The following is a 23,074-nucleotide window of genomic DNA, read 5'->3' as shown; positions in this document are numbered from 1 at the left end:
TGAGTATTCCGTAACACGGGAGACACAGGGATGGGTGTTTGGCACAGTGGTTGAGACGCCCCTAGAGAGGCTTCTTGCCTCTCACATCAGAGTGCCTAGGTTCCAGAGTGCCCTGCTTCCAATCCAGCTTCCCGCCAACACATACACCCTGGGAGGCAGCGGGTTCTGGCTCAAGCACTTGGGTCCCTGCCACCCATGTGGGAGACCTGGGTTGAATTCTGGGATCCTGGCTTCAACTTGGCCTGCCCCTGGTTATCGTGAGCATTTGGAGAGCAAACTGGTAGATGGAAGATCTCCATCTCTCTGGTCTTCATATTTTAAGAAAAGAAAGAAAGAAAATCAATGACTAGGGAATGGCATTGTGGCACAGTAGATTAAGCCGCTGCCTGAGAAGCCCGCATCCACATGGGTGCCAATTCTGTCCCGGCTGCTCCACTTCTGATCCAGCTCCCTGCTAATGCACCTGGGAGAGCAGTGGAAGTTGGCCCAAGTGCTTGGAACTCTGCACCCACGTGGGAGATTGAAATGAAGTTGCTGCCTCTGGCCTGGCCTAGCCCTGGCTGTTGTGGCCATTTGGGGTGTGAACCAGCAGATGGAAGATCTCTCTCTCTCTCTCTCTGCCTTTCAAATATATATGTGTGTGTGTGGGGGGGGGCATCAGCTGTCAGACTACAACATCAGCACTTTGCTTAGGAATTTCTTCCACCAAATATCCTATTTAATGGCTCACAGGCTCCTCTTCCACAAAAATTTCTGATCATAACACCTTGGGTAATCTCTTCGAAGACTGACACCTTCCCTGAAGCTCTCCTCTCCTTTGGGGTTCCCAGAAGAATCACCCTAGCACTCGGTTCACAGCAACATGAGCTGCTTCTAGCATTCACTCCAGGCTCTCCTAGCCCCTGGCCATTTCCCACTTCCAGAGCCACTTCCACATTTCTAACTATTTTTTATTTGGGAGGCAGAGATAGAGAGAGAGCGAGAGCGAGCTTTCTGATCCTCTGGTTCACTACCCAAGTGCCTGCAATAGCTAGGACTGGGTTGGGGGCTGCAGCCAGGTGCCAGGAACACAATCCAAGACTCCTACATGGGTGGCAGAAACCCAATTACTTAGGACCTCGCTATTGACCCCGAGTCTGCATTTGCAGGAAGCTGGAGTTAGGAGCCAGAGCTGGGGTCAGGACTTGAACCCCGGGCATGGGTGTCTTAATTGCTGGGTTAGGCTGGCGCTGTGGCTCAATAGGCTAATCCTCTGCCTGCGGCGCCGGCACCCCAGGTTCTAGTCCCAGTCGGGGCGCCAGATTCTGTCCCGGTTGCTCCTCTTCCAGTCCAGCTCTCTGCTGTGGCCCAGGACTGCTGTGGAGGATGGCCCAAGTGCTTGGGCCCTGCACCCCATGGGAGACCAGGAGAAGCACCTGGCTCCGGCCATTGGATCAGCGCGGTGCGCCGGCCGCAGCAGCCATTGGGGGGTGAAGCAATGGAAAAAGGAAGACCTTTCTCTCTGTCTCTCTCTCACTGTCCACTCTGCCTGTCAAAAAAAAATTAAATAAAAAAATTTTTAATTGCTGGGTTAAATGCCTGCCCTGCCTGTTTGAGACCCGGCTGCTCCACTTCTGATCCAGCTCTCTGCTAGGGCCTGGGAAAGCAGTAGAAGATGGCCCAAGTCCTTGGGCCCTGCACCTACATGGGAGACCCAGAAGAAGCTCCTGGCTCTTGGCTTTGGATTGGCACAGCTCTGGCCATTGCAGCCAATCAGGGAGTGAACCAGCAGATGTATGACCTCTCTCTCTCTCACTCTCTCTCTCTCTCTCTCTCTCTCCCTCTCCCTTCCCTGTGTAGCTCTGACTTTCTTTCTTTTTCTTTTTCTTTTTTTTTTGACAGGCAGAGTGGACAGTGAAGAGAGACAGAGAGAAAGGTCTTCCTTTTGCCGTTGGTTCACCCTCCAATGGCCGCCGTGGTCGGCGCACTGCAGCCGGCGCACTGCACTGATCCAATGGCAGGAGCCAGGTGCTTCTCCTGGTCTCCCATGGGGTACAGGGCCCAAGCACTTGGGCCATCCTCCACTGCACTCCCGGGCCACAGCAGAGAGCTGGATGGAAGAGGGGCAACCGGGACAGGATCGGTGCCCCGACTGGGACTAGAACCCGGTGTGCCGGCGCCGCAAGGTGGAGGATTAGCCTAGTGAGCAGCGGCGCTGGCCATCTGACTTTCAAATAAATAAATCTTTACAAAAAAACAAAACAAAAAAAAAGCCTTCCTGTCCACAGCTTTCTGTACTTGTTACAGCAGTAATGTACTTCTCAGGATGAATTTTTTTTTTTAAGATTTATTTATTTGAAAGACAGAGTTACAGATAGAGATCATCCGTCTACTGGTTCACTCCCCGAATGGCTGCAACAGGTCTCCCACGTGGGTACAGGGGCCCAAGCACTTGTGCCATCCTCTGCTGCTTTCCCAGGCCATTAGCAGAGAGCTGGATCAGAAGTGCAGCAGCCGGGACTCGAACCAGCACCCATATGGGATGCTGGTGCTGTAGGCCATCCTTTAACTGGATGAGTCACAGCGCTGGCACCTAGACAACTCTTAATACAGGACTTGGGCACCTTAACTGCTAGGCCAAACACCTGCCTCAAAAGCGATTTTTTTTTTTATTTGTCAGATTTAGTGAGAGAGTCAGAGAGAAAGGTCTTCCTTCCATTGGTTCACCCCCAAAATGGCCACTACAGTTGGAGCTATGCCATCTGAAGCCAGGAGCCAGGTGCTTCTTCCTGGTCTCTCATGAGGGGCCCAAGCACCTGGGCCATCCTCCACTGCCTTCCCGGGCCACAGCAGAGAACTGGACTGGAAGAGGAGCAACCGGGACTAGAACCTGGCATCCATATGGGATGCCAGCGCCGCAGGTGGAGGATTAACCAGCTCCCTGCAAATGAGCCTGGGAAAACAGTGGGAGTCCTTGAGCCCCTGCACCCACGGGGGAGACCTGGAAGAAGCTTCTGTCTCCTAGCTTGGGCCTGGCACAGCCCCGGCTATTACAGCTATTCGAGGAGAGAACCAGTGGATGGAGGAGCTCTCTCTGTCTGTCTCTCTCTGTCTCCCCTTCTCTCTCTATAACTCTGCCCTTCAAATAAATAAAATAGATATACATTTTTTTTTGACAGGCAGAGTTAGTGAGAGTGAGAGACAGAGAGAGAGGTCTTCTGTCCGCTGGTTCACTCCCCAGATGGCCGCAAAGGCCGGAGCTGCGCCGATCCTAACCCAGGAGCCAGGAGCTTCTTCTGAGTCTCTCATGTGGGTGCAGGGGCCCAAGGACCTGGGCCATCCTCCACTGGTTTCCCAGGCCATAGCAGAGAGCTGGATGGGAAGAGGAGCAGGCGCCTACATGGGATGCTGGCGGCACCGCAGGCCGAGGATTAACCTAGTGCGCCACAGCGCTGGCCCCAATAAAATAAATCTTAAAAAAAAAAAAAATCCTGATGACCTCTCGGACACTCTGCTGGATCACAAATCCATGCCTTTGCTGAACGCGTGTCCTTCCTGTAAATGCTTCCCTTAAGTCCTCTTCCGCTGAGTGGGGGGAGGTGGGACAGGGAGCCATCTGTCACCTCCTCCAGGAAGCCTTCCTGGAGGCTCCGGGAGGCGCTAAGACACCAGATTGCCAGGCGCCTCCTCACGGACGGCTGGAACCAGGCTTCAGGACTGGGAGTTGGATGGACTCCAGAAAGCGGGCAAACGAACCCCTGTTGGCCAGGGAGGCGTGCAGAAGCTATCTCCGACGTCGGCGACTTCGGGGGGCGCCGGGCCTCAGGGGAGGCAGGGGCGAGGAGGGGGCGTCACGGAGACGAGGCGGGTGGGGGGCCGAATGGAGGCAGTTCGAAGCCTCGCCCTGAGACGTCTGTTCACTGCTTCACTCATTCATTCATTCAGTCGTCCCGCCGCGCAGGTGCCAGGTGCGGCGACGCACACGGCCACCCCGGCCGTCGCCGCCCTCCGCGGGCAGCGCCCGGCACCCGAGCCGCCCCCGCCCGAGCCGCAGCGCCCGCCACCCGAGCCGCCCCCGCCCGAGCCGCAGCGCCCCTGCACCCTCCCGCCCGCCCCCGCCTGGGGCGCCGCGCTCCCCGCTCTCCGGCCCCGCCGGCGCGCCCTGCGCCTGCGCGGCGCACCACGTGACGGCCGAGGCCCCGCCCCGCCCCGCCTCCCGCGAGTGCGGCCTCAGCTTGCGGCGGCTCCAGGTCAGCTGTGAGGCGTGGGCCGGGCGGGCCGAGCGGGCCGGGCTGAGGGGAGCGCGAGCGGCGGCGGGCGCGCGGGGCGCGGGGCGCGGGCTGAGCGAGGCGCGCGAGCGTGCAGGGGGGCGGGCGCGGGGCCGCAGAGGCGCGGGGGCGGCGGCCTGAGGTGAGCCGGGGGGCCTGACGTGGCGGCGCGGGGAGCGGCCCGAAAGGGACCCCCGAGGCTGGGGTTCGGGGCGGCGGGGTGGTCTCGGCGCGGATGCGGGGCCCAGCGGCCTCTTCGGCCCCGGGTCGGCGCCTGTCACCCGCAAGGCGATGCTAGCGCGCGGCCTTGGCGGCGGCGACCCTCGGCGCTGGCGCCGGCGGGTCCTGCAACAGGCGGGTGTGTCGTGGCCAGGCCGCCGCGGCCACCAGGCGTGACCTCGGCCCTCGGCCTGAGAGCTTCCCGGGAGGGGCGGGGGAGGCAAGGGTCGCAGGGCCGGGGGTCGCCACCGTGGCAGCCCAGCCTGGCCGGGTCGTGCGGCTTCTTCAAAGAAGCCGGAGATCGCGCTGTCAAAGTGCAGAAATCGCCCGGCCCGGAAGCCTCAGCCGCCAAGGTCTATTTTCGAACCTGGGCGGGCTGATCCGATCCGATCCGACCCGACCCGAGTGGGCGTGGGGGGGGGGGGCGCTACCAGCTTCTGGCCCGGGCTTCTCCGTGCGGGGCCCTGGCTTGGGCGCGCAGAGACGCACGCTCCAAGTCCGCTTTTTCGGAGCGCGTCCGAGTCAGCGCCACTTTGGAGCCTTTGCCCCACCTCCCCACCCCCTCCCCGGAAATTAGGACCCACTTCCTCGTCTCCTTTGCCTGCGTTGCACATCTTGCCTCGTGTCGCCAAGCATTGGGGTGCAGCCACTGCTCTTTGTGGGGGCGCCTTCGTTAACGGACGGTACTGTTGGGGTGAAGGGCTCTCTCTGCAATGCCTGAGTTCCTAACATTCCGTTTGTCCCTGCTTGGAGGAAACGTAAAGCTTTCTTTCGGCCCCCTCCCCCCAAGCTTGGAACTGCACGGAGTGGGGAGACCTTGCTTACGTCGTCGGTTGGAGTCGGGGCCGCTAAGGGCCCCGAGGGGGCGGGGCACTTCATCGGGGAAAGGGCTTCAGGATGGAGTAACTCCGTCGGTCCAAAGAACGCGTTGCTAAGAACGTTCTACTTTATCTTCGAAAAGCAGGCGTGGGAAAGGATATGCCTTGTTCCCTTCATCCTCTCCTGGTAGGAAGTAGTGTCCCTTACAGAAGTGCAGTTACACTCCGAAATGCTTGTTTCTCATCCAAATCGGCACAGATTAAAAAGACACACAGTGGGGGAGGTAGACATTGGCCTCCCTCCGGTTCGCCTGCTTTGCTGCTGGGGGTGGGGCGGGGCTTTCTTTTATCTAGAAACTTTTCGTGGGACGGCACAGCTAAAGGGCTTTTGACGTACGACTGCTTGCAGTCGCAAACAATTGGAGGAAACCCAGATGTCTCTCTAGGACTGGTTAAATAAAACGTCTTTATCCATACAGTGGATGGTGGGAGGGATATGAAGTTCCATGAAAAAGCTAGTGAGTACCAGGGCAGGGGGCTGACACTGTGGCTCAGCAGGTTAAACTGGCATTGGCTAAACTGTGCCTGGTTTGAGTCCTGTCTGTCCTGTGCTTCCCAGCCAGCTGCCTGCTAGCGCACCTGGGAGTGCTCCCACTCACACGGGAGACCCAGATGGAGTTCTTGGCGCCAGGCTTTGTCCTTGGCTCAGCTTGCATTTGGGGAATGAGCCAATGGATGCAAGATCTCTGTCTCTCCCTCTCCCTTATCACTCTGCCTTTCTAACAAATGAATAAATCTGGAGGAGAAAAAGGGAGCAGGGGAGGAATGTTGGGATTTACACAGTTGCCTGAGACTTTATAGATGCCTTCTAGAAGCTTCCTCTGGGAGAGGATCTGGCTGGGGCAGAGACTGGACAGTTGTAAGTTTTACCGCGGACATCTTGCTGCCTCTTGAATTTGAATCATGAATGTGTTATGACTTAAAAATGTTTGATGATTCCTTTACTAAACACATCACATTGACAGGCAAATATAAGGAGTAACAGAGCCTTACCAGTGTTTTATGTACTTTTTTTTCTCTGAAGAAATAAAACATTCCTTTTTTTTTTTTTTCTTTCTGGAGATAGTCATGACCCTGCATTTGACATTTATTGTTCCTATAAATGTGTTTGTACTGTTTTATACCATAATGCCCTCCTTGCAAGTGATCTTGAATATTATTGTTTTGCTGTTTTTTCGGACTTCATGTCAACAAAGTTGTCTTGTACCTGTCCTGGCATTTTCTGCTTTCTCTCTGCGTAGCTTTGAGATTCTTCCACTCCATGACTAAAGCTTCAGTTCTCAGCTGCTCATTTTAACTGTTGTGTTCTGTGACGTCATGGATCCCAATATGCCTATTCCCCTGTGGATGAGTGTTTTCTGTGGGGGTCTTCAATGTTTTGGCACTCTGTGCCACTGTGGTCAGTCCATGATGGCAGGGAATCGGCTCGCTTTTCTTCACAGCCCCTCAGCACCTACCCCAGGGGTGGGAACTTCCAGCCAGCCCGGGCCACATTCCGCCAGCAAAACCATTTGGTTTGGCTCTGCCAAGGCAGCCACAGGCGGGACTCAAAAGTCAATAACTCTCTAGCAAGATAATTTTTAAGTTGATAATTTTGTATGGCCCACAAATGATGTTATAAATATCCCAATGGCCCTCAGCAGAAAAAAAAAAAAAAAAAAAAAAAAAGATTTCCCCACCCCTGCATAGCTGAAGTCCTTAAGTTGTACTTGACAAATGCTTTGCCTGCCCAGGGAAGGAGTCCTTGGATGTCCTGTACTGAAGCTGGCAGTAGGCATTGAGGGAGCAGCAGCCATCCATCCCCTCACAGCTGTGCTCACAGGGCTGGGAACATCCCGGTGTGGTCCTGGTGATGGTGATGAGGAAGTTGAGGCTTAGAGATAGGAACCAAGTGCCCAGAGGCTATGGTTAGTTAGCAAATGGTGACGCCAGCAGCTGTGGGGCCTTTGAGATGCAGTAGGAGATAGTCTCAGCACTCCCAGAGCCTGAGTCTCCTGGGGGTGGGCAGGTAAGACAGACTCCATGTTTGTTTTGCTCTCCATATGGTGCTGGTGAGAAATGATCGGGCTGGACCTTGACCAGTGCCAGGCCTAGGAGGCAGGCGGAAGGTGTTTAGAGGACGATGGGTGTCCCTTTTGGTCTGAAAACTAGACACAGGCAGGGGAAGAAAGGCTCAGGTCACAAGGGGCCCCACCCAAGCAGGAGGCAGTAGAGCCAGGGCACCCCGCCCTCCACCCCCAGGAGGATGAGAAAAGAGGTCAGGAAATGTGTTAAGGGGTCTTGGGAAATGTGTTAAGGGGTGGCTGAGACAGAAAAGGACTCAGAACTGGAGGGTCTGTTAGCTGACTGAGACCTTGAGGTTTCCCATATGGATGTGGTAGTTACCCCAGTGACAAAACTGGCCTGGTTGGGAGGGCTCGGGCCTGGACTAGGCCCTCAGCTGGAGGTGCACCCTGGAAATGCAGGCTTCTGGGCAGAAGCAGGGTGTGCTGGGTAAAAGGAAGGGCTCAGAGATTGGCATAGGCCGAGTTTGCAGGCAAGAGAGGACCGCAAGCAGAGGTGGTCAGTGGGTGCTAGACCTCAGCTCGGACCATCTCGGGGTGCCTTGGCGGGGAAGACGCGCCAGTGCAGGGTGGGTGGGCAGAAATCTCCAGTCGAGGAGGCCGACTGAGGAGGATTGGATGTGTTTGCTGGGAAGCAGTAGAGAGCCCAGAGCAAACAAGTACGGAAAGTGGAGGGGGCGGAGGGAGAAGGCGGCAGCAGATACTCATGGCCCTGTGGCTGGCTGGCGGTGCTGTGGCTTAGAGCATGTGTGGCTCGGCCACACCCTGAGCTGGGGCAGCTGGCTGTTGGCAGTTGCTTTTGCTTGTTTTAAAGTCTGTGTTTGCAGTAGGGTTGTTTCACTCGCTGGGTTTCCGAGGCTATCATCAAACCAGTTTGCATTTATTATTGTTGTTGTTGTTTTTAGCATGCAGACTCCATAGAAGGTAACCTTGAATTAAAGTCACAATGCACATGATCTCGCGTGCATACTATCAGAGTCTTTGAAGAACCACCCTTCCTCTGGCCCCTGCCTCCCAGGCCAGGGTTCCATGGTTGGAACCTTTCCCTGGGTCCATGTCTCCTGACCAGCACTCAGGCCTTGCTGTATGTGTCCATTCCTGTCGGGGGACCCAGTTTTGTTCTTTCTCAAAGGGAGGAAGAACTCTTGAGAACCTGGTATATTCTGGTGCTTTATGGTCATTGCCTTAGGAATTTTAAACTATTTTGATTTGATTTTTTAAAATTATTTGAAATACAGAGAGAGCTCTCCCATCCATTGGTTCACTTCCCCAAATGCCCACAGCAACCAGGGTGGGGCCAGGCCAGAGTTGGGAACCCAGAACCCCATCCAGGCCCCCACACATGAGTGGCAGGTACCCAAGAACTAGAGCCCATAACCTGCTGCCTCCCTGGGGGTACAAGGACAGAGAGCTAGAATCAGCAGCGGAAGTGGATCTCAAAGGCAGGCATGCCGATATGGGATGCGGGCATCCCGAGTGGTGTCTTAACCCCTGCTCCAAACGCCTGCCGCTATCTTAGCTAATTTTAGAACCCCCAGTGGGGTGGGTCCTTTCAGCTCACTTCTTTATAGCTGAGGAACCTGAGGCTCAGCTGGCTCCTGTTGTGAGCCCTGTGCAGGGCAGGGCAGGGCAGGGCAGGGCTAGGCCGGAGTCCGAAGCAGTCCCGTGTCTCCAGGCCACTCGGAAGGAGATGAGATAAAGAGTCTTGGAGAGAAAAGGACGCAATCATTGTGAAGAAGTGCAAGTTTAAACCAGAGGTGGGAAGGCAGGCACTGGGAGCCCAGGAAGTTTGAGATCACAGGGAGAGCTCAAGGGGTGGAGGAGGTGCTGGCCGCCATCTCACTCTGTGTGCCCTCTGTCCTCCCAGCTGACGGGCCGGCCGCGGTGGTGTGGGCTCTGGAGGCCGTCAGGATGGCGGAGGAGCAGGAGTTCACCCAGCTGTGCAAGCTGCCATCGCAGCCCTCGCACCCGCACTGCGTCAACAACACCTACCGCAGCACGCAGCACTCCCAGGCCCTGCTCCGGGGGCTGCTGGCCCTCCGCGACAGCGGGATCCTCTTTGATGTGGTCCTGGTGGTGGAGGGGAGGCACATCGAGGCCCATCGCATCCTGCTGGCTGCATCCTGTGACTACTTCAGGTAAGCCGAGCTGCTTTGGTCTGTCTCAGGAGACTAACCCCGGTGACCCTGGCTCCGTGACGGCAGCCCGGGGCTCCCGCTTGCCTTGGAACTTCTCGCACCTTCCCTGGCCACTCAGTCAACAAGCCTGAGATGGAGAGAAAGGGTCCTTAGAGTTTTGCTGTGAGCCACGCAGTCTCTTGGGTATGCTCTTTTTATTTATTTATTTATTTTTAAAAAGATAATCGTGCTTAGCTTTACTTCTAATACTGCTTTTCTTTTCTTTTTTGTAATAAAACGAAGTTTCTGCTCCAAGTACAGTATGTTGGTGTCAAACTGATTTTCTTCCTACTTTACCCTGGCATTCATCCCCACCGCCTCAGTATTGTTGTTCGGAAAAATGTGCAATCTATGGAAGTCTGCAGCATAGCGTGATGAGCACCTGAGTCCCAGTTGTTAACGTGTTTCTGCATTGTGCTCTCTTAGTGCTCCCGCACTTTTTTTTTCTTAAACATTTATTTATTCATTTGAAAGTCAGAGTTACAAGAGAAAGAAGGAGAGACAGAGAGAGAGAGAGGTCTTGCATCTGCTGGTTCACTCCCCAATTGGCCACAACGGCCAGAGCTGTGCCGATCTAAAGGCAGGAGCCAGGAGCTTCTTCCTGGTCTCCCATGTGGGTGCAGGGGCCCGGGGACCTGAGCCATCTTCCACTGCTTTACCAGTTGATAGCAGAGAGCTGGATTGGAAGTGGAGTAGCTGGGACAAGAACCAGCGCCCATATGGGATGCCTGCACCGCAGGCGGTGGCTTTACCTGCTATGCCACAGCGCTGCCCCCCCCTCCTTTAAGGACCACGACACTTTACCCCCAAGGTCTCTCAGCACCAGGCCCACCCTGCCACAGCTCTAAGGCCAGTCCCGGCCACGCCTCTGGTATTGTGGTGTGCTGAAGCCGAGGCTGGGTGATTATTCCCGTGGATGCATGGGTGTGTCATGTTTGGACCCACCTCTTCCCTATCCACCTTCCAGGTCACAGGTCTCTTTCCTCTTGGCAACTCTGTGGCCACTGTGGGGTTTCTCGCGGCCACAGATCCTCAGCTGTGATATTGTAGTTCCATTTCTCCATTTCTGTTCATTTTGTCTTCCTGGCTTGGTTGTAGTTCTAATTTTTAGTTGTTTTTTTTTTTTTTTTTTTTTTAAGATTTTAAAGATGATGCCTGCATAACATCATCCTGGGGCTGGAATCTGTGTCAGGTCCTTGTGCCTAACATGTTGTGAGGATGGGCTCTCCGGACAGACAGAACCAATAGAAGGTAGATAGATAGGAAGGAAGGAAGAGATGTGTTAGAATTAGCTCATATGACTTTGGAGGTCACACAACAAACCACATGCAGGCTAGAGACCCCAGAATGCCGGTGCTGCAACCTAAAGGCCCCTGGAACCAGGGAAGCAGGTGGTGGCACGCTGAGTGTGAGAGCTAAGGCCTGAGAGCTGGGAGGCAGCTGATGTCCAAGGGCCAGAGAGCATGGAGTTCTGATATCCAGAGAACAGAAGAGTGTCCCAGCTTCAGGAGAGAGAGGGAATCCTTTTCTCGCCTTTGTGTTCCGTCTGGGCTCCCAGCTGACTGGTTGGTCTTCCCTGGAGACAGTCTCATGGCCACGCCTGGTTCCTTAACCCAGTTCCGCAATCCAGTCAAACTGACGCCTAAAATTAACCATCATAAGTGGCAGTCACAGATACTCAGACAGTACCTGTGGCTTAAGTCAATACTTTTTCACTTCACGGAGACAAATCAGGATATCATTTCCTGCGTGGTCTGCACTGCTCTGTACCCCATGGAGGTGGTGCCACTCCCCTCGTTTCACACCATGGGATGGGACTCGTGGCGAGCGAGCAAGCCTGGGCCTCAGATCCTTAGCTGTGATATTCTAGTTCCATTTCTCCATTTCTGTTTGTTTTGTCTTCCGGGCTTGATTGTGAGTCTTTTCTTTTTGTGAAAGATTTTAGAAACTGGGGCCGGTGCTGTAGCATATTAGGCTAAGCCTCTCCGTGCAGCACCGGCATCCCATTTGGTCACCGGTTTGTCTCCTGGCTCCTCCTCTTCCGATCTAGCTCTCTGCAGTGGCCCGGGAAAGCAGTGGAAGATGGCCCAAGTAAGTCCTTGGGCCCCTGCACCTGCCTGGGAGACACTCTGGAAAAGCTCCTTGCTCCTGGTTTCCAATAAGCCCAGCCCTAGCTGTTGCGGCCATTTGGGGGGTGAACCAGCGGATGGAGGACCTTTCTCTGTGTTTTATCCTCTCATTGTCTGTACTCTACCTCTCAGATAAATAAATAAAAATATTACAGTATATTAAAAAAGATTTTAGGAACTGTCCAGCAAAACTTTTCCTTATTGTTTAGATGCCTCTTAAAAAGAGTTTATGGGGCCGGCTCTGTGGCTCAACAGGCTAATCCTCCGCCTAGTGGTGCCAGCACACTGGGTTCTAGTCCCAGTCGGGGTGCTGGATTCTGTCCCGGTTGCCCCTCTTCCAGGCCAGCTCTCTGCTATGGCCCGGGAGTGCAGTGGAGGATGGCTCAAGTGCTTGGGCCCTGCACCCCATGGGAGACCAGGAGAAGCACCTGGCTCCTGCCTTTGGATCAGCACAGTGCGTTGGCCACAGCGCGCCGGCCGTGGCGGCCATTGGAGGGTGAACCAACAGCAAAGGAAGACCTTTCTCTCTGTCTCTCTCATTGTCCACTCTGCCTGTCAAATAATAAAAAAAGAAAAGAAAAGAGTTTATGGGGAATGTGACCCAGTAGTGGCTTGATGTGGACATATCCGTGGGCAGCAGTGTCCCTTTAGTTTACTGGGCTGGGGGGTGGTGGTCAGCTGAGGCCTTTCCCCACCACTGAATTTTATTTTTAAATTTATTTGAGAAGGAGAGTGAGCAAAAGAGAAGAGAGATTCCCCATCTGCTGGTTCATGCCCCAAATTCTTGCAACAGCTAGGGCCAAAGTCAGGAGCCACGAATGCAATCCACATCTCCTTAGGTGGGTGACAGGAAGCCAGTGACTGGAGCCATCACTGCCACCTCCCAGTGTCTCTCTTAGCAGGAAGCTGGCGTTGAGCCAGAGCCAGGAATCAAACCCAGGCACTGAGAAGTGGGACACGGGCATCTTAATTGCTAGGCTAAATGCCTGCCAGCTGAGGCCTTTAATAAGCTCTAAAATAACATCCTGGGCAGTGGGCAGGGTGGAGGTACTGAGCTGATGTGGGGGATGTGGGGCCATACACTGGGGCTCACTCGGCAGAGGGACCGACAGAGTGAGCACTTGTGCAGGAGAGGCTGGCTGGGGCCACAGGGCATGTGAGATCTCCTGGGCTTCCCCTCACAGCCCCTGGGGCCCAGGCCTCGCTGCTCACGTAGCCCGTCCTGACTCTAGATCTCACCTAGCTTCCCAAAAGGCTGGCGTGGATGCTGCCTTTCTCTAATTGGTCCGAAGCCTCCTGTGACTTTCCACAACCTTCAGGAGTGATTCCTAGCCCTTGCCACACCCCCTCAAGGTGGGCCTCTCATGGGAGGTGCCCCACTGTCTGACGTGGTCACAGGGTGTGGCTGACACTCCCTCTCCTCCCTCCACCTTTGTTGGAAAGCAGGGAGAAAGAGTGACATCGCTGTTGGGAGAGCCCAGACTCTGTGTGTGTGTGTGTGTGTGTAATAAATAGAGCGTTCCTAAGCTTTAGCACGTTTATTACTCATTTTAGTGATCTGATTCAGGGTAACATGATAAAGAACCATTTTCTTCCCCAGTAAGACTGGTGAAGCTGTGAAATGTTTGTAATGTCTGCTGGCGGCCAAGGGCGGAGAGAAGGGCATTTGCCAGGGCGTGGGGGGTGGCTTGGCTCCCAGTCCAGGGCCCTGTGGCTGGCTATCCCATATCTGTCTGCCCAGGTGACTGGCCTGTGGGACCACACTCTGGTGCCTGGGGCATGAGGCAGGGGGCCGAGAGTGGCCCTTCCATGCTGCGGTGTTGGGTGCAGGGGCTTACAGGCAAGGCTGGTGGTGCCTGCTGACAGGGACCCTGTGGAAGATGCTCCCACTGGGACGCACGCCGAATCTGGAGATGACAGGAGCGGGGAAGGGAACCGAGGCTCCCCGCTCTACCCTTGACTGTGTTGTTTGAGTTACTGTTTTACAAAGAACAGGAGCTGCTTCTGCTACTGAACACCCCCGAAACTGGTTAGAGGCGCTGCTGTAGAACCCCCAAACGGAGTCCACTCCCCTGACACGCAGCAAGCCAAGCACTGACCCAGGGTGGTGGAGAAAGCAGATGTTTATTACAAACTCAGAGCAAGGAGGCAGGCAGCCAAATGCTCAATTCCCCAAATGCCCCCGAGGGAGTAAAGGCAGAGGCTTGCGGGCCTCTGGCTGGTTCTTAGTGTGTGTGGCCTTCCTTTCAACGGTCAGTGACAGTGTGCTCCAGCTGTCTCAGGCCTGTGGGGCAGATGGGTTGTTAGTTTCTTTGATCAAGGCCTGTGAGTTCCGGAAAAAACATCTCGGTGAAGGTCTAACACCAGGACGTCAGCTCTAGGGGTGATAAAGGAATTCTTTTTTTTTTTTTTTTTTTTTTTACTTTTTGACAGGCAGAGTGGACAGGAGAGAGAGAGAGAGAAAGGTCTTCCTTTGCCGTTGGTTCACCCTCCAATGGCCGCCGCGGCTGGCGCGCTGCGGCCAGCGCACCGCGCTGTTCCGAAGGCAGGAGCCAGGTGCTTCTCCTGGTCTCCCATGGGGTGCAGGGCCCAAGCACTTGGGCCATCCTCCACTGCACTCCCGGGCCACAGCAGAGAGCTGGCCTGGAAGAGGGGCAACCAGGACAGAATCCAGCGCCCTGACCGGGATTAGAACCCAGTGTGCCGGCGCCGCTAGGCGGAGGATTAGCCTGTTGAGCCACGGCGCCAGCCTTGATAAAGGAATTCTAAAGCCTGCAGTCTGGGAGTCCTGCCTGTGAGGTTTGCAAAAGCTCTCAAAACAGAGTCTGGGATTGAGATGCTGCGGTTGGGGTGAATGGGTGAAGGGCCCATCTGGCATCCCACATTGGAGGGCCAATCTACTTCCTGCTAACGCACCTGGGGAGGCAGCAGAGGATGGCCCAAGTGCTTGGGCCCCTGCACCCACGTGGGAGACCCGGATGGAGTTCCTGGTTCCTGGCTTCAGTCTGGCCCAGACCTGGCTGTTGAGGCCATGTAAGGGTTGAACCCATAGATGGAAGATCTCTCTCTCTCTCTCTCTCTCTGTCTTCCAAATAAATAAATCTTTAATGCTACTGGGAATGGGGCTGGTTACACTTGTGGGATGCAGGGTTTTACTTCCTGTTTGATGCTCCCTACTGCTGGCAGGGAAGCCTTGTGAGAACGAGGGCTTGAGGGTACCAGGCCCTCTGGGAGCCCCTTCTTTTCCAGCCTCTCCTCCCCCGGTTTGCCTGGCGCTCTCTTCAGCCACAGCCAGGTGCTCGCAGCGTCTCTTGCCTCTGAACCCTTGCTGTTTTTCTCCAAGCCCTGGTGCACTTCTTGCTTTCCCTGCTGTGCGGAATGTTGTTTTTCCTTCAAGGCCCATCCCAACTACCTCTTTTGGGGAGCCTTCCCTAAATGTCCCTTGTCTTTCACCAACCCCGGGGGGGATATCAGCCTCATCCCTGCTAAATGCTGCTGGCCCCTGGAGGGCAGAGAGTCATATGGCCCATTGCCTTCACCTGGGGGGACATGGGGACACCCCCTTCAACCGGAGGCCTCCTTAACTTCTGGGTGCACCCAGAGCAGGCATGGCTCAGGCAGTGGGTGTCACGCTGCATCTTGGGTCTTGTTTTGGACTGCTGTTGATAGCTGTCACCTGCGTCTCCCTCCTGTGAGCCACACCCCGCCTGCTTCACCTGGTTCACTTCTAAGCTCGTTCCTCTTCTCCGCCCAGACCCCAAGGACTCATGGGCTCTGTCCTCTGTGCCACCTCCCTGGGCCATCTCAGTCCTTCCTTAGCTTTGGACTGATGTGGACAGGTAGGTAGCTGATGAATGAGGAACAGCTGAGGATGCCTGCGTGTGCACCATATCCCAGACCCCACCGCCTTCCTTGTATTCTGGCTGGAAACGCCCAGCATGACTGCAGGCCTGGCACTCCCACACCCCGTCATGCACCGTAGCCCTACCATACCAGACGCCATGACACTTCTGAGAATCCAGAAAAATGAGACATGGAAGTGAGTGGTATTCAACCTCCACCCAAACTTCCCCCTTCTTAAATATTCAATTAGGCCCTACTCTGGCACCACCCCTTATCCTATAGAAGGAAGGCCCCCCTCCCCCCAACTTTGGAGGCCCTTCCTCCCTCAGTGAATAGAGATTGCCTGTGTTCACATCTGAGTGTGTGCTGTCTCTTGGAATAGATCATGCTTCCCTGTACACCTTTGTCTCCTCCTTGAATTCTTTTCTCTCATGGAGACAAGAAGCTAGAACAAGCCCAGCAGGATGGGAGTGGGGGGGTGGGGTTAGGGGGAGGGGGTTGAGACCCCCGTACCTGGTGGGCGTTGTTCCACTTTAGGGAACCTCTCTTACAGTGCCTGGCGCTGATCAGGTCGAAGATGACCTGCTCTACCTCTGCATACATGGCTATTGGGCGTGTCTGCAGACACAGGAAAGTGAGTACGCGGTCCCGTTCAGCATTCATCTCAGCAGTTAAAGAACCTAGCAAGCCGGCGCCATGGCTTAACAGGCTAATCCTCCGCCTTGCGACGCCGGCACACTGGGTTCTAGTCCCGGTCGAGGTGCCGGATTCTGTCCCGGTTGCCCCTCTTCCAGGCCAGCTCTCTGCTGTGGCCCGGGAAAGCAGTGGAGGATGGCCCAAGTTCTTGGGCCCTGCACCCACACGGGAGACCAGGAGAAGCTCCTGGCTTCGGATCAGTGCGATGCGCCGGCCACAGCGGCCATTGGAGGGTGAACCAACGGCAAAAAAGGAAGACCTTTTTCTCTGTCTCTCTCTCTCTCACTGTCCACTCTGCCTGTCAAAAAACAAACAAACAAACAAACAAACAAACAAACCTAGCAGTAGGCAAAAGCGTATACCCCCTGAGCTCTTTACCCTTTTACCCTGCCCTCCCGCCTCATCCCCCACCTGATGGTAGCTGGTTTTCAGATGTTCCTAGTCATCGTCATCCACACGCTGTTTCTCACCCTCATGGGAGACCCGGAAGAGGCTCCTGGCTTCGGATTGATCCAGGTGCAGCCGTTTGGGGAGTGAACCAGCAGATGGAGGACTTTTCTCTCTGTCTCTCCCTCTCACTGTCTGTGACTCTGCCTCTCAAATAAATAATAAAATCTTTAAAAAAAAAAAAAAAAAAGAAGAAGAAGAAGAAGTGGAGCAGCCAGGCTACTGCTGCAGGTGGGGACTTCACCTGCTTGCCCCACAGTATGGGCCCCCATTTGGTTACTTGTAACCTCTTGTTATTTCATACCGAGCCTACTCACCCCAGCAGTGTCCTTCACCTGTGCATGCTAACGCGACCAGAAGGCAGCAGATGATGGCCCCAGCCAAGCCATGTGGGAGGCCTGGATGGAATTTCTGGCTCTTTACTGTGGCTTGGCACAGCGCAGGCCATTGTGGCCTTTTGGGGAGTGAACCAGTGGATGGAACATCTCTGTGTGTCTCTCTTTGTCTCTGTCACTCTGCCTTTCAAATAAGCAATCAGTCTTTTAAAAATTCTCCAACAGCAGCTCCCCCCCCCCCCTTTATTTATTTATTTGAAAGGGAGAGAGCCTCTTCTGGGTCTCCTATGTGAGTGCCGGGGCCCAAGAACTTGGGCCATCTTTCGCTGTTTTGCCAGGCCCATTAGTAGGGAGCTGGATCAGAAGTGGAGCAGCCAGGACTAAAACTAATGCCCCTAATGGGATGCTGGCGCTGCAGGCAGTGGCTTTACCCGCTATGCCACATTGCTGGCCCCAACAGCAGCTCTCTTTATGCTCGGATGTCAGCTGGGACTCTGCCCTGCCCTAGAGGGAGCTAGTGTACCCAAGCCTGCTGCCTGCCCCACCCTCTTACCTCCCCTCTCACTTCCTGTGGTCTTGGCTGCTTTGCTTGCCAAACTGTTCCCGCCCCAGCACCTGTGCACCTGTCTCTTCCACCTGGAACTCCCTCCCCCTGTTGGCACATACCGCATTCCCTGCCTCACCCTCTGGTCTCGGGTCTTCAGAGGGGCCTGTCCCTGCCCCTTCTCAGAGCCCTACCCACGCTCTTAACCTGTGTCTTTCTCTACTACCTTTATTGCACGTAGGTATCCTACAGTTTACATGTCCCTGATACTTCTGCTCTTTTGAGTGGCACCTGGAAGTTGGTAGCAGGAGCTCAATACAGGACACATGGTGTGGAATAATTTTTATTTTGTTGCTCCCCATTCATTCATTTTCCTATAACACACTCTGAGGGTTTTATTGCTGGGAGCCGGGAACCACACAAATGGCCTCAGCAGAAAGCCTGCACGTGTGGACCTGTGCTTGTGGGGAGCACGTAGGACCCCTTCTCCAGGATCCGTGGGAGCGAAATCAGTGGTTCTGGGATGGCTGCCCGTTCTGAGACCAGAGTGGTCACACTGTCGCCAAGCACACCACCTGGTCAGCCCTCTCCCTCGCTGCCCCCCCCCCCCCCCCCGAGGTCTCCTCTTTGAGCAGCTCTGAAGACGCTTGCTCTGGCAGCCTGGGCTGGTGTCCTGACTGGTCTAACCACTGTTGTCTCTTCCCTTTGCAGAGGGATGTTTGCTGGGGGCCTGAAGGAGATGGAGCAGGAAGAGGTGCTGATCCACGGCGTGTCCTACAATGCCATGTGCCAAATCCTGCATTTCATATACACCTCCGAGCTGGAGCTCAACCTCAGCAACGTGCAGGAGACGCTGGTTGCCGCCTGCCAGCTTCAGGTGGGACTCACCTCGTGGAGCGGCCACACCCACACCCAGAGCGCCCAGCCCACCTGCCACGCCCTCCAGGCAGTGGCGTTGGCCCGAGGCTGTGTCACGAGGGTGAAGATACCCATATCCAACAGTGAAGGAAGCCTGGAGCAAGAACAGGCCTCTTGGGTAGAGCCTGGAAGGGGCTCCTCCTCTGCCTCTGCCCTCTGCTCGCTCTCTCTCTTTTTTTTTGAAGATTTACAGAGAGATCTTGATCTTCCATCCGCTGGTTCACTCTCCATTTGGCCGCAACAGCCAGGGCTGTGCCAGGCTGAAGCCAGGAGGCCAGAGCTGCTTCTGGGTCTCCCATGTGAGTGCAGGGACCCAAGCACTTGGGCCATCCTCCGCTGCTTTCCCAGGTGCATTAGCACAGAGCTGGATCAGATATAAAGTTCTGGGACTGGAACCAGAGCCAGTATGGGATGCCGGCGTCACAGGTGGTGGCTGTACCCACTGCACCACTACTCCGGCCTCTGCCTTCTGCCCTTTTGCTGATTTCTTCCCTTCCTGGCCGGTGGTTGCGCTGAGGCCGTGGGTGCGGTGTCCTGTGTGCTCTGATGCCTGGTGATGTGAGGCTGCACCCACCCCCCACCCCCAGCACGCTGTACAGGCCATTCCCACCTGTCCTCTGCAGTTTTCCCTATGAAATACCTGTTATCCTGAGGCTATGTTTGGAAGACGCTACTGAACCTCAGTGGTGTGGGCGCAGCGACACAGGGCCGGGCCTGCAGGTGCCTTTGAGTCATCAGCCCCAGGCCTGAACTGGGTTGAAGGTCACCTCTTCCCAGGTTTCTTTTCTTTTCTTTTCCTTTTTTTTTTTTTTTAAAGATTTATTTTATTACTTGAAAGGCGGAGTTACAGAAAGGCAGAGGCAGAGAGGGAGAGGGAGAGGGAGAGGGAGAGGGAGGGAGGACTTCTATCTACTGGTTCACTCCCCAGATGGCCACAACAGCTGGAGCTACGCTGATCCAAAGCCAGGAGCCAGGAGCTTCTTCTGGGACTCTAACTCAGGTGCAGGGACCCGAAGGCTTGGGCCATCTTCCACTGCTTTCCTAGGCCATAGCAGAGAGCTGGATCGGAAGTGGAGCAGCCAGAACTTTAACTTTAACTGGCGCCCACCTGCAGTGCCGGCTTTACCCGCTGTGGCACAGCACCACCCCCTATGTTTCTTGAAAGTGAAACAAAATGCTACACCAAGTTCATCTTTCTGACCTTCTTTCACATGAGGGTGTGTTTGGGGCAGCTGGAGGGTACCCGTCCCCCACCTCGTGTGACAGATGGGCAGGTGTGAGGCTGACCCTACGTGTGTGTTGGTCTGGATACAACTAACCCCACCATGCCTGTGTAATGGGCAGGTGAAGAGCCCAGGCAGCCTCTCCACAGAGCTCTCTTCTGCCATTGTCACTTTGGGGATGCTCAGCCAGTTTTGTTATAGCGCTTAACTCCAGAACATCCTCCCCATTGCATCCTCGGCATGGCTGAGGTCCAGCTGTCTGTCCTCCTCCATGCCTGCCTCCCTCCTGGAGCACCCTGCTGTTGTGTCCACAGCCATTCTGCAGCGTCCTGGGCTCAGGACCTCGCGCTGCCTCTGGAGCTCTTGCACCTTCTGCATCTGCTGTGTCCACGTCTGGACACGCCATCTTCGTCCATCTCGCCTGTAACTGTCTATAGCCATTTCCCCTACTGCCCCTGGTCTCCCTTTCTACTGACACCGAATCACCTTCCCCAACTCCGCTTTCTCTCTCCCACGCACCTTCTCAGACACCTGCAAGTTTCTCCGTATCCTGAGAGCCTGGAGCTGTCAGCCCGAGGGCCTTAGGAATGGGGACGTCTATGGGTGTTGATGAGGCTCCTCGTGGTGCCCCCAGAGACTTGGGTCTGAATCCCAGCGAGACCATCCACACTGAGTCACTCAAGCAAATGTGTTCCCTTATCTGAGCCTGTCGTGGAGCCTCCTGCATGGGAGAAGCCTTGGCCAGATTCTACCAAGGAGAGGGCTGCGGCTGCTCGGAAGACAGGAGGGGAAGCAGAGGGGACAGGAAGCCAGTGCTCCTCAAGGAGCAACTACTCAGCCCACCCGCACCCCCCTAAGGGCTTGTGACTCTCACACCTGCCCAGACCCTGGTCTAGGACCCTGACCCGTGACAAACTCAAAGCAGGACTCCTGCTTCAGGAATAAAAGCCAAACAGAAGGGACTAGACCACCATCAAGTGAAGGCCTTTGGGACCCAACCAAGGCACTGTGGGATGGGCTTGCCCAGAGTTTGCAGCTGTCCACTGTGGGATGGGCTTGTCTGAGGGTTTGCAGCTGTCCACTCAGCCCGTGGTGTCTCACCTGAAAAGCAAGCATGAGATGTCTTTTGAATAATAATAAATAAGAATATAAAAGACTTCAGGGGCTGGCATTGTGGAGTAGCAGGTTGAGCCACCCCCTGTGACCCCTGTCATCCTATATGCACACCCGATCAAATTCAGCTGCTCTGCTTCCGATCCAGCTCCCTGCTAATGCTCCTGGGAAAGCAGCAGAAGATGGCCCAAGTCCTGGACCCCTGCCACCCACGTGGAAGACCTGGAGGAAGCTCCTAACTCCAGATTTCTGCCTGTCCCAGCCTCAACTGTAGTGGCCATTTGGGGAGTGAACCAGCAGATAGAAGCTCTCATCTCTCTCTCTCTCTCTCTCTCTCTAGATCTGATTTTCAAATAAATAAACTTTTATGGGGGGGGCTGAGCAAATACTTTTTATTTTTTTACAAATACATTGGAGAATCATGCAAGGCTGCTTGCATTGGATGCAGTGCTGGGCCACAAGTCTGCACACTCCTTTGCAACTGGCCCAGTGATGTTAGAGTCTTTCATCTTGCCTTCTTTTTCTCTGGTGTGACTTTCATTGTAATTCTTTCTTTTTAAAAAAAAATATTTATTTATTTATTTATTTGAAAGGCAGAGTAATATAGAGAGAGGAGAGGCAGAGAGAAAGAGAGGTCTTCCATCTCCTGGTTCACTCTCCAATTGACAGCAATGGCCGGAGTTGAGCTGATACAAAGCCAGGAGCCAGGAGCTTCTTTTGGGTCTCCCATGCAGTTGCAGGGGCCCAAGCACTTGGACCATCCTCCGCCACTCTCCCAGGCCACAGCAGAGAGCTGGATCGGAAGTGGAGCAGCTGAGATTTGAACTGGCACCCATATGGGATGCCGGCACTGAAGGTGGTGGCTTTACCTGCTATGCCACAGTCTTTCTGAGCTCTGGTTTGCCTTTCTTAACTGTGGCCATCCACACCAGCAGCGGGAAGTCTGTTCAGCCAGCCCTCAGTCACCTCCACAGAGATGATACACATGATGTTGGTCCTTGTGCTGTCAGCACAGTTGATCACTGTGCCAACTGGATGACCCAGGGAAATTAAAATTTTACACTGGAGGACTCACTGCTTCCTTGCTTTAACATTTTGAATGCTGGAAAGGGATAGCAAATACATTTTTTATGGATTTTTTTAAAAAGATTGATTTATTTATTTAAAAGGCAGACTTACAAATAGAAGGAGAGAAAGAGATCGGAGATCTTTCATCTACTGGTTCACTCCCCAAATGGCTGCAGTGGCTTCTTCCTGGTCTCCCACGTGGGTGCAGGAGCCCAGACACTCAGACCATCTTCTGCTGCTTTCCCAGGTGCATTAGCAGGGAGCTGTATTGGAAGTGGTGTAGCCAGGACTCAAACTGGCACCCATATGGGATACCAATATTGCAGGCAGTTTCTTAACCTACCATGCTACAATACTGGCCAGGCAGCAAATAAATCTTCTTAAAAATAAAAAGTAGGCCGGTGCCGTGGCTTAACAGGCTAATCCTCCGCCTTGCGGCGCCGGCACACCGGGTTCTAGTCCCGGTCGGGGCACCGGATTCTGTCCTGGTTGCCCCTCTTCCAGGCCAGCTCTCTGCTGTGGCCCGGGAAGGCAGTGGAGGATGGCCCAAGTGCTTGGGCCCTGCACCCCATGGGAGACCAGGAGAAGCACCTGGCTCCTGGCTTCGGATCAGTGCGATGCGCCGGCCGCAGCGGTCATTGGAGGGTGAACCAACGGCAAAAAGGAAGACCTTTCTCTCTGTCTGTCTCTCTCTCACTATCCACTCTGCCTGTCAAATAAATAAATAAAATAAAAAGTAAAATATTGTAAATGCGTGTTGATAAGGTTTTTCAACACCAGCAAAGCTGCTCCGTGTGCAGTGGTTAATTAGTTGCCGGTAGATAAATCAGGCATTCCTGTTTTCGGAGAAGCTCAGCAGCCCTGTTTTCCTTAAGCGTTTGTCAGCACCTGGTGTTATCCCAGGCAGTTTTTCCTGGGACCTTATCCTCTGTCTCCCTTTCTCCTGCCATCCTTGGCTCATCAGACCCCAAGGTGACCTTCAACAGCCTCGAGCCCCTGTGGCCTGATTCTCAGCCCCTTGGCCCTCTTCCCACCCACCATCTCTGAGCAGAGCCCTGGGATGTGCTCTGGGTGGGCATGGGGAACACCTGGACAGCAGTTCTGAGTTGAGGGAGACATGGCCGCCCCCACCCACAGCACCCACAGCCCCCGACCCAGGTTGGGTCGCTGGGCC

The 23,074-nt window shown here is 54.8% G+C and overlaps 1 protein-coding gene across 2 annotated transcripts in view; it reads left to right on the top strand.

Annotated features, from left to right (window-relative positions):
* Positions 1–4,187: 4,187 nt before the first annotated feature.
* The window catches only part of KLHL22 (kelch like family member 22), a 39,161-nt gene continuing 20,274 nt past the window's right edge, over positions 4,188–23,074 (top strand). The window contains exons 1-3 of one of the 2 annotated variants that reach the window (XM_062182148.1): positions 4,188–4,229; positions 9,275–9,545; positions 18,290–18,455. In XM_062182148.1, the coding sequence (XP_062038132.1) occupies positions 9,319–9,545; positions 18,290–18,455 (393 nt within the window). In that variant the 5' untranslated portion in view covers positions 4,188–4,229; positions 9,275–9,318. Of the gene's footprint in view, positions 4,230–5,493; positions 6,204–9,274; positions 9,546–18,289; positions 18,456–23,074 lie in introns of those variants that run through there. The other variant, XM_062182147.1, reaches the window with a different exon arrangement.

The sequence above is a fragment of the Lepus europaeus genome, chromosome 23 (assembly GCF_033115175.1).
Source record: "Lepus europaeus isolate LE1 chromosome 23, mLepTim1.pri, whole genome shotgun sequence".
Lineage (NCBI taxonomy): Eukaryota > Metazoa > Chordata > Mammalia > Lagomorpha > Leporidae > Lepus > Lepus europaeus.
This window is presented reverse-complemented; position numbering and strand designations above follow the sequence as displayed.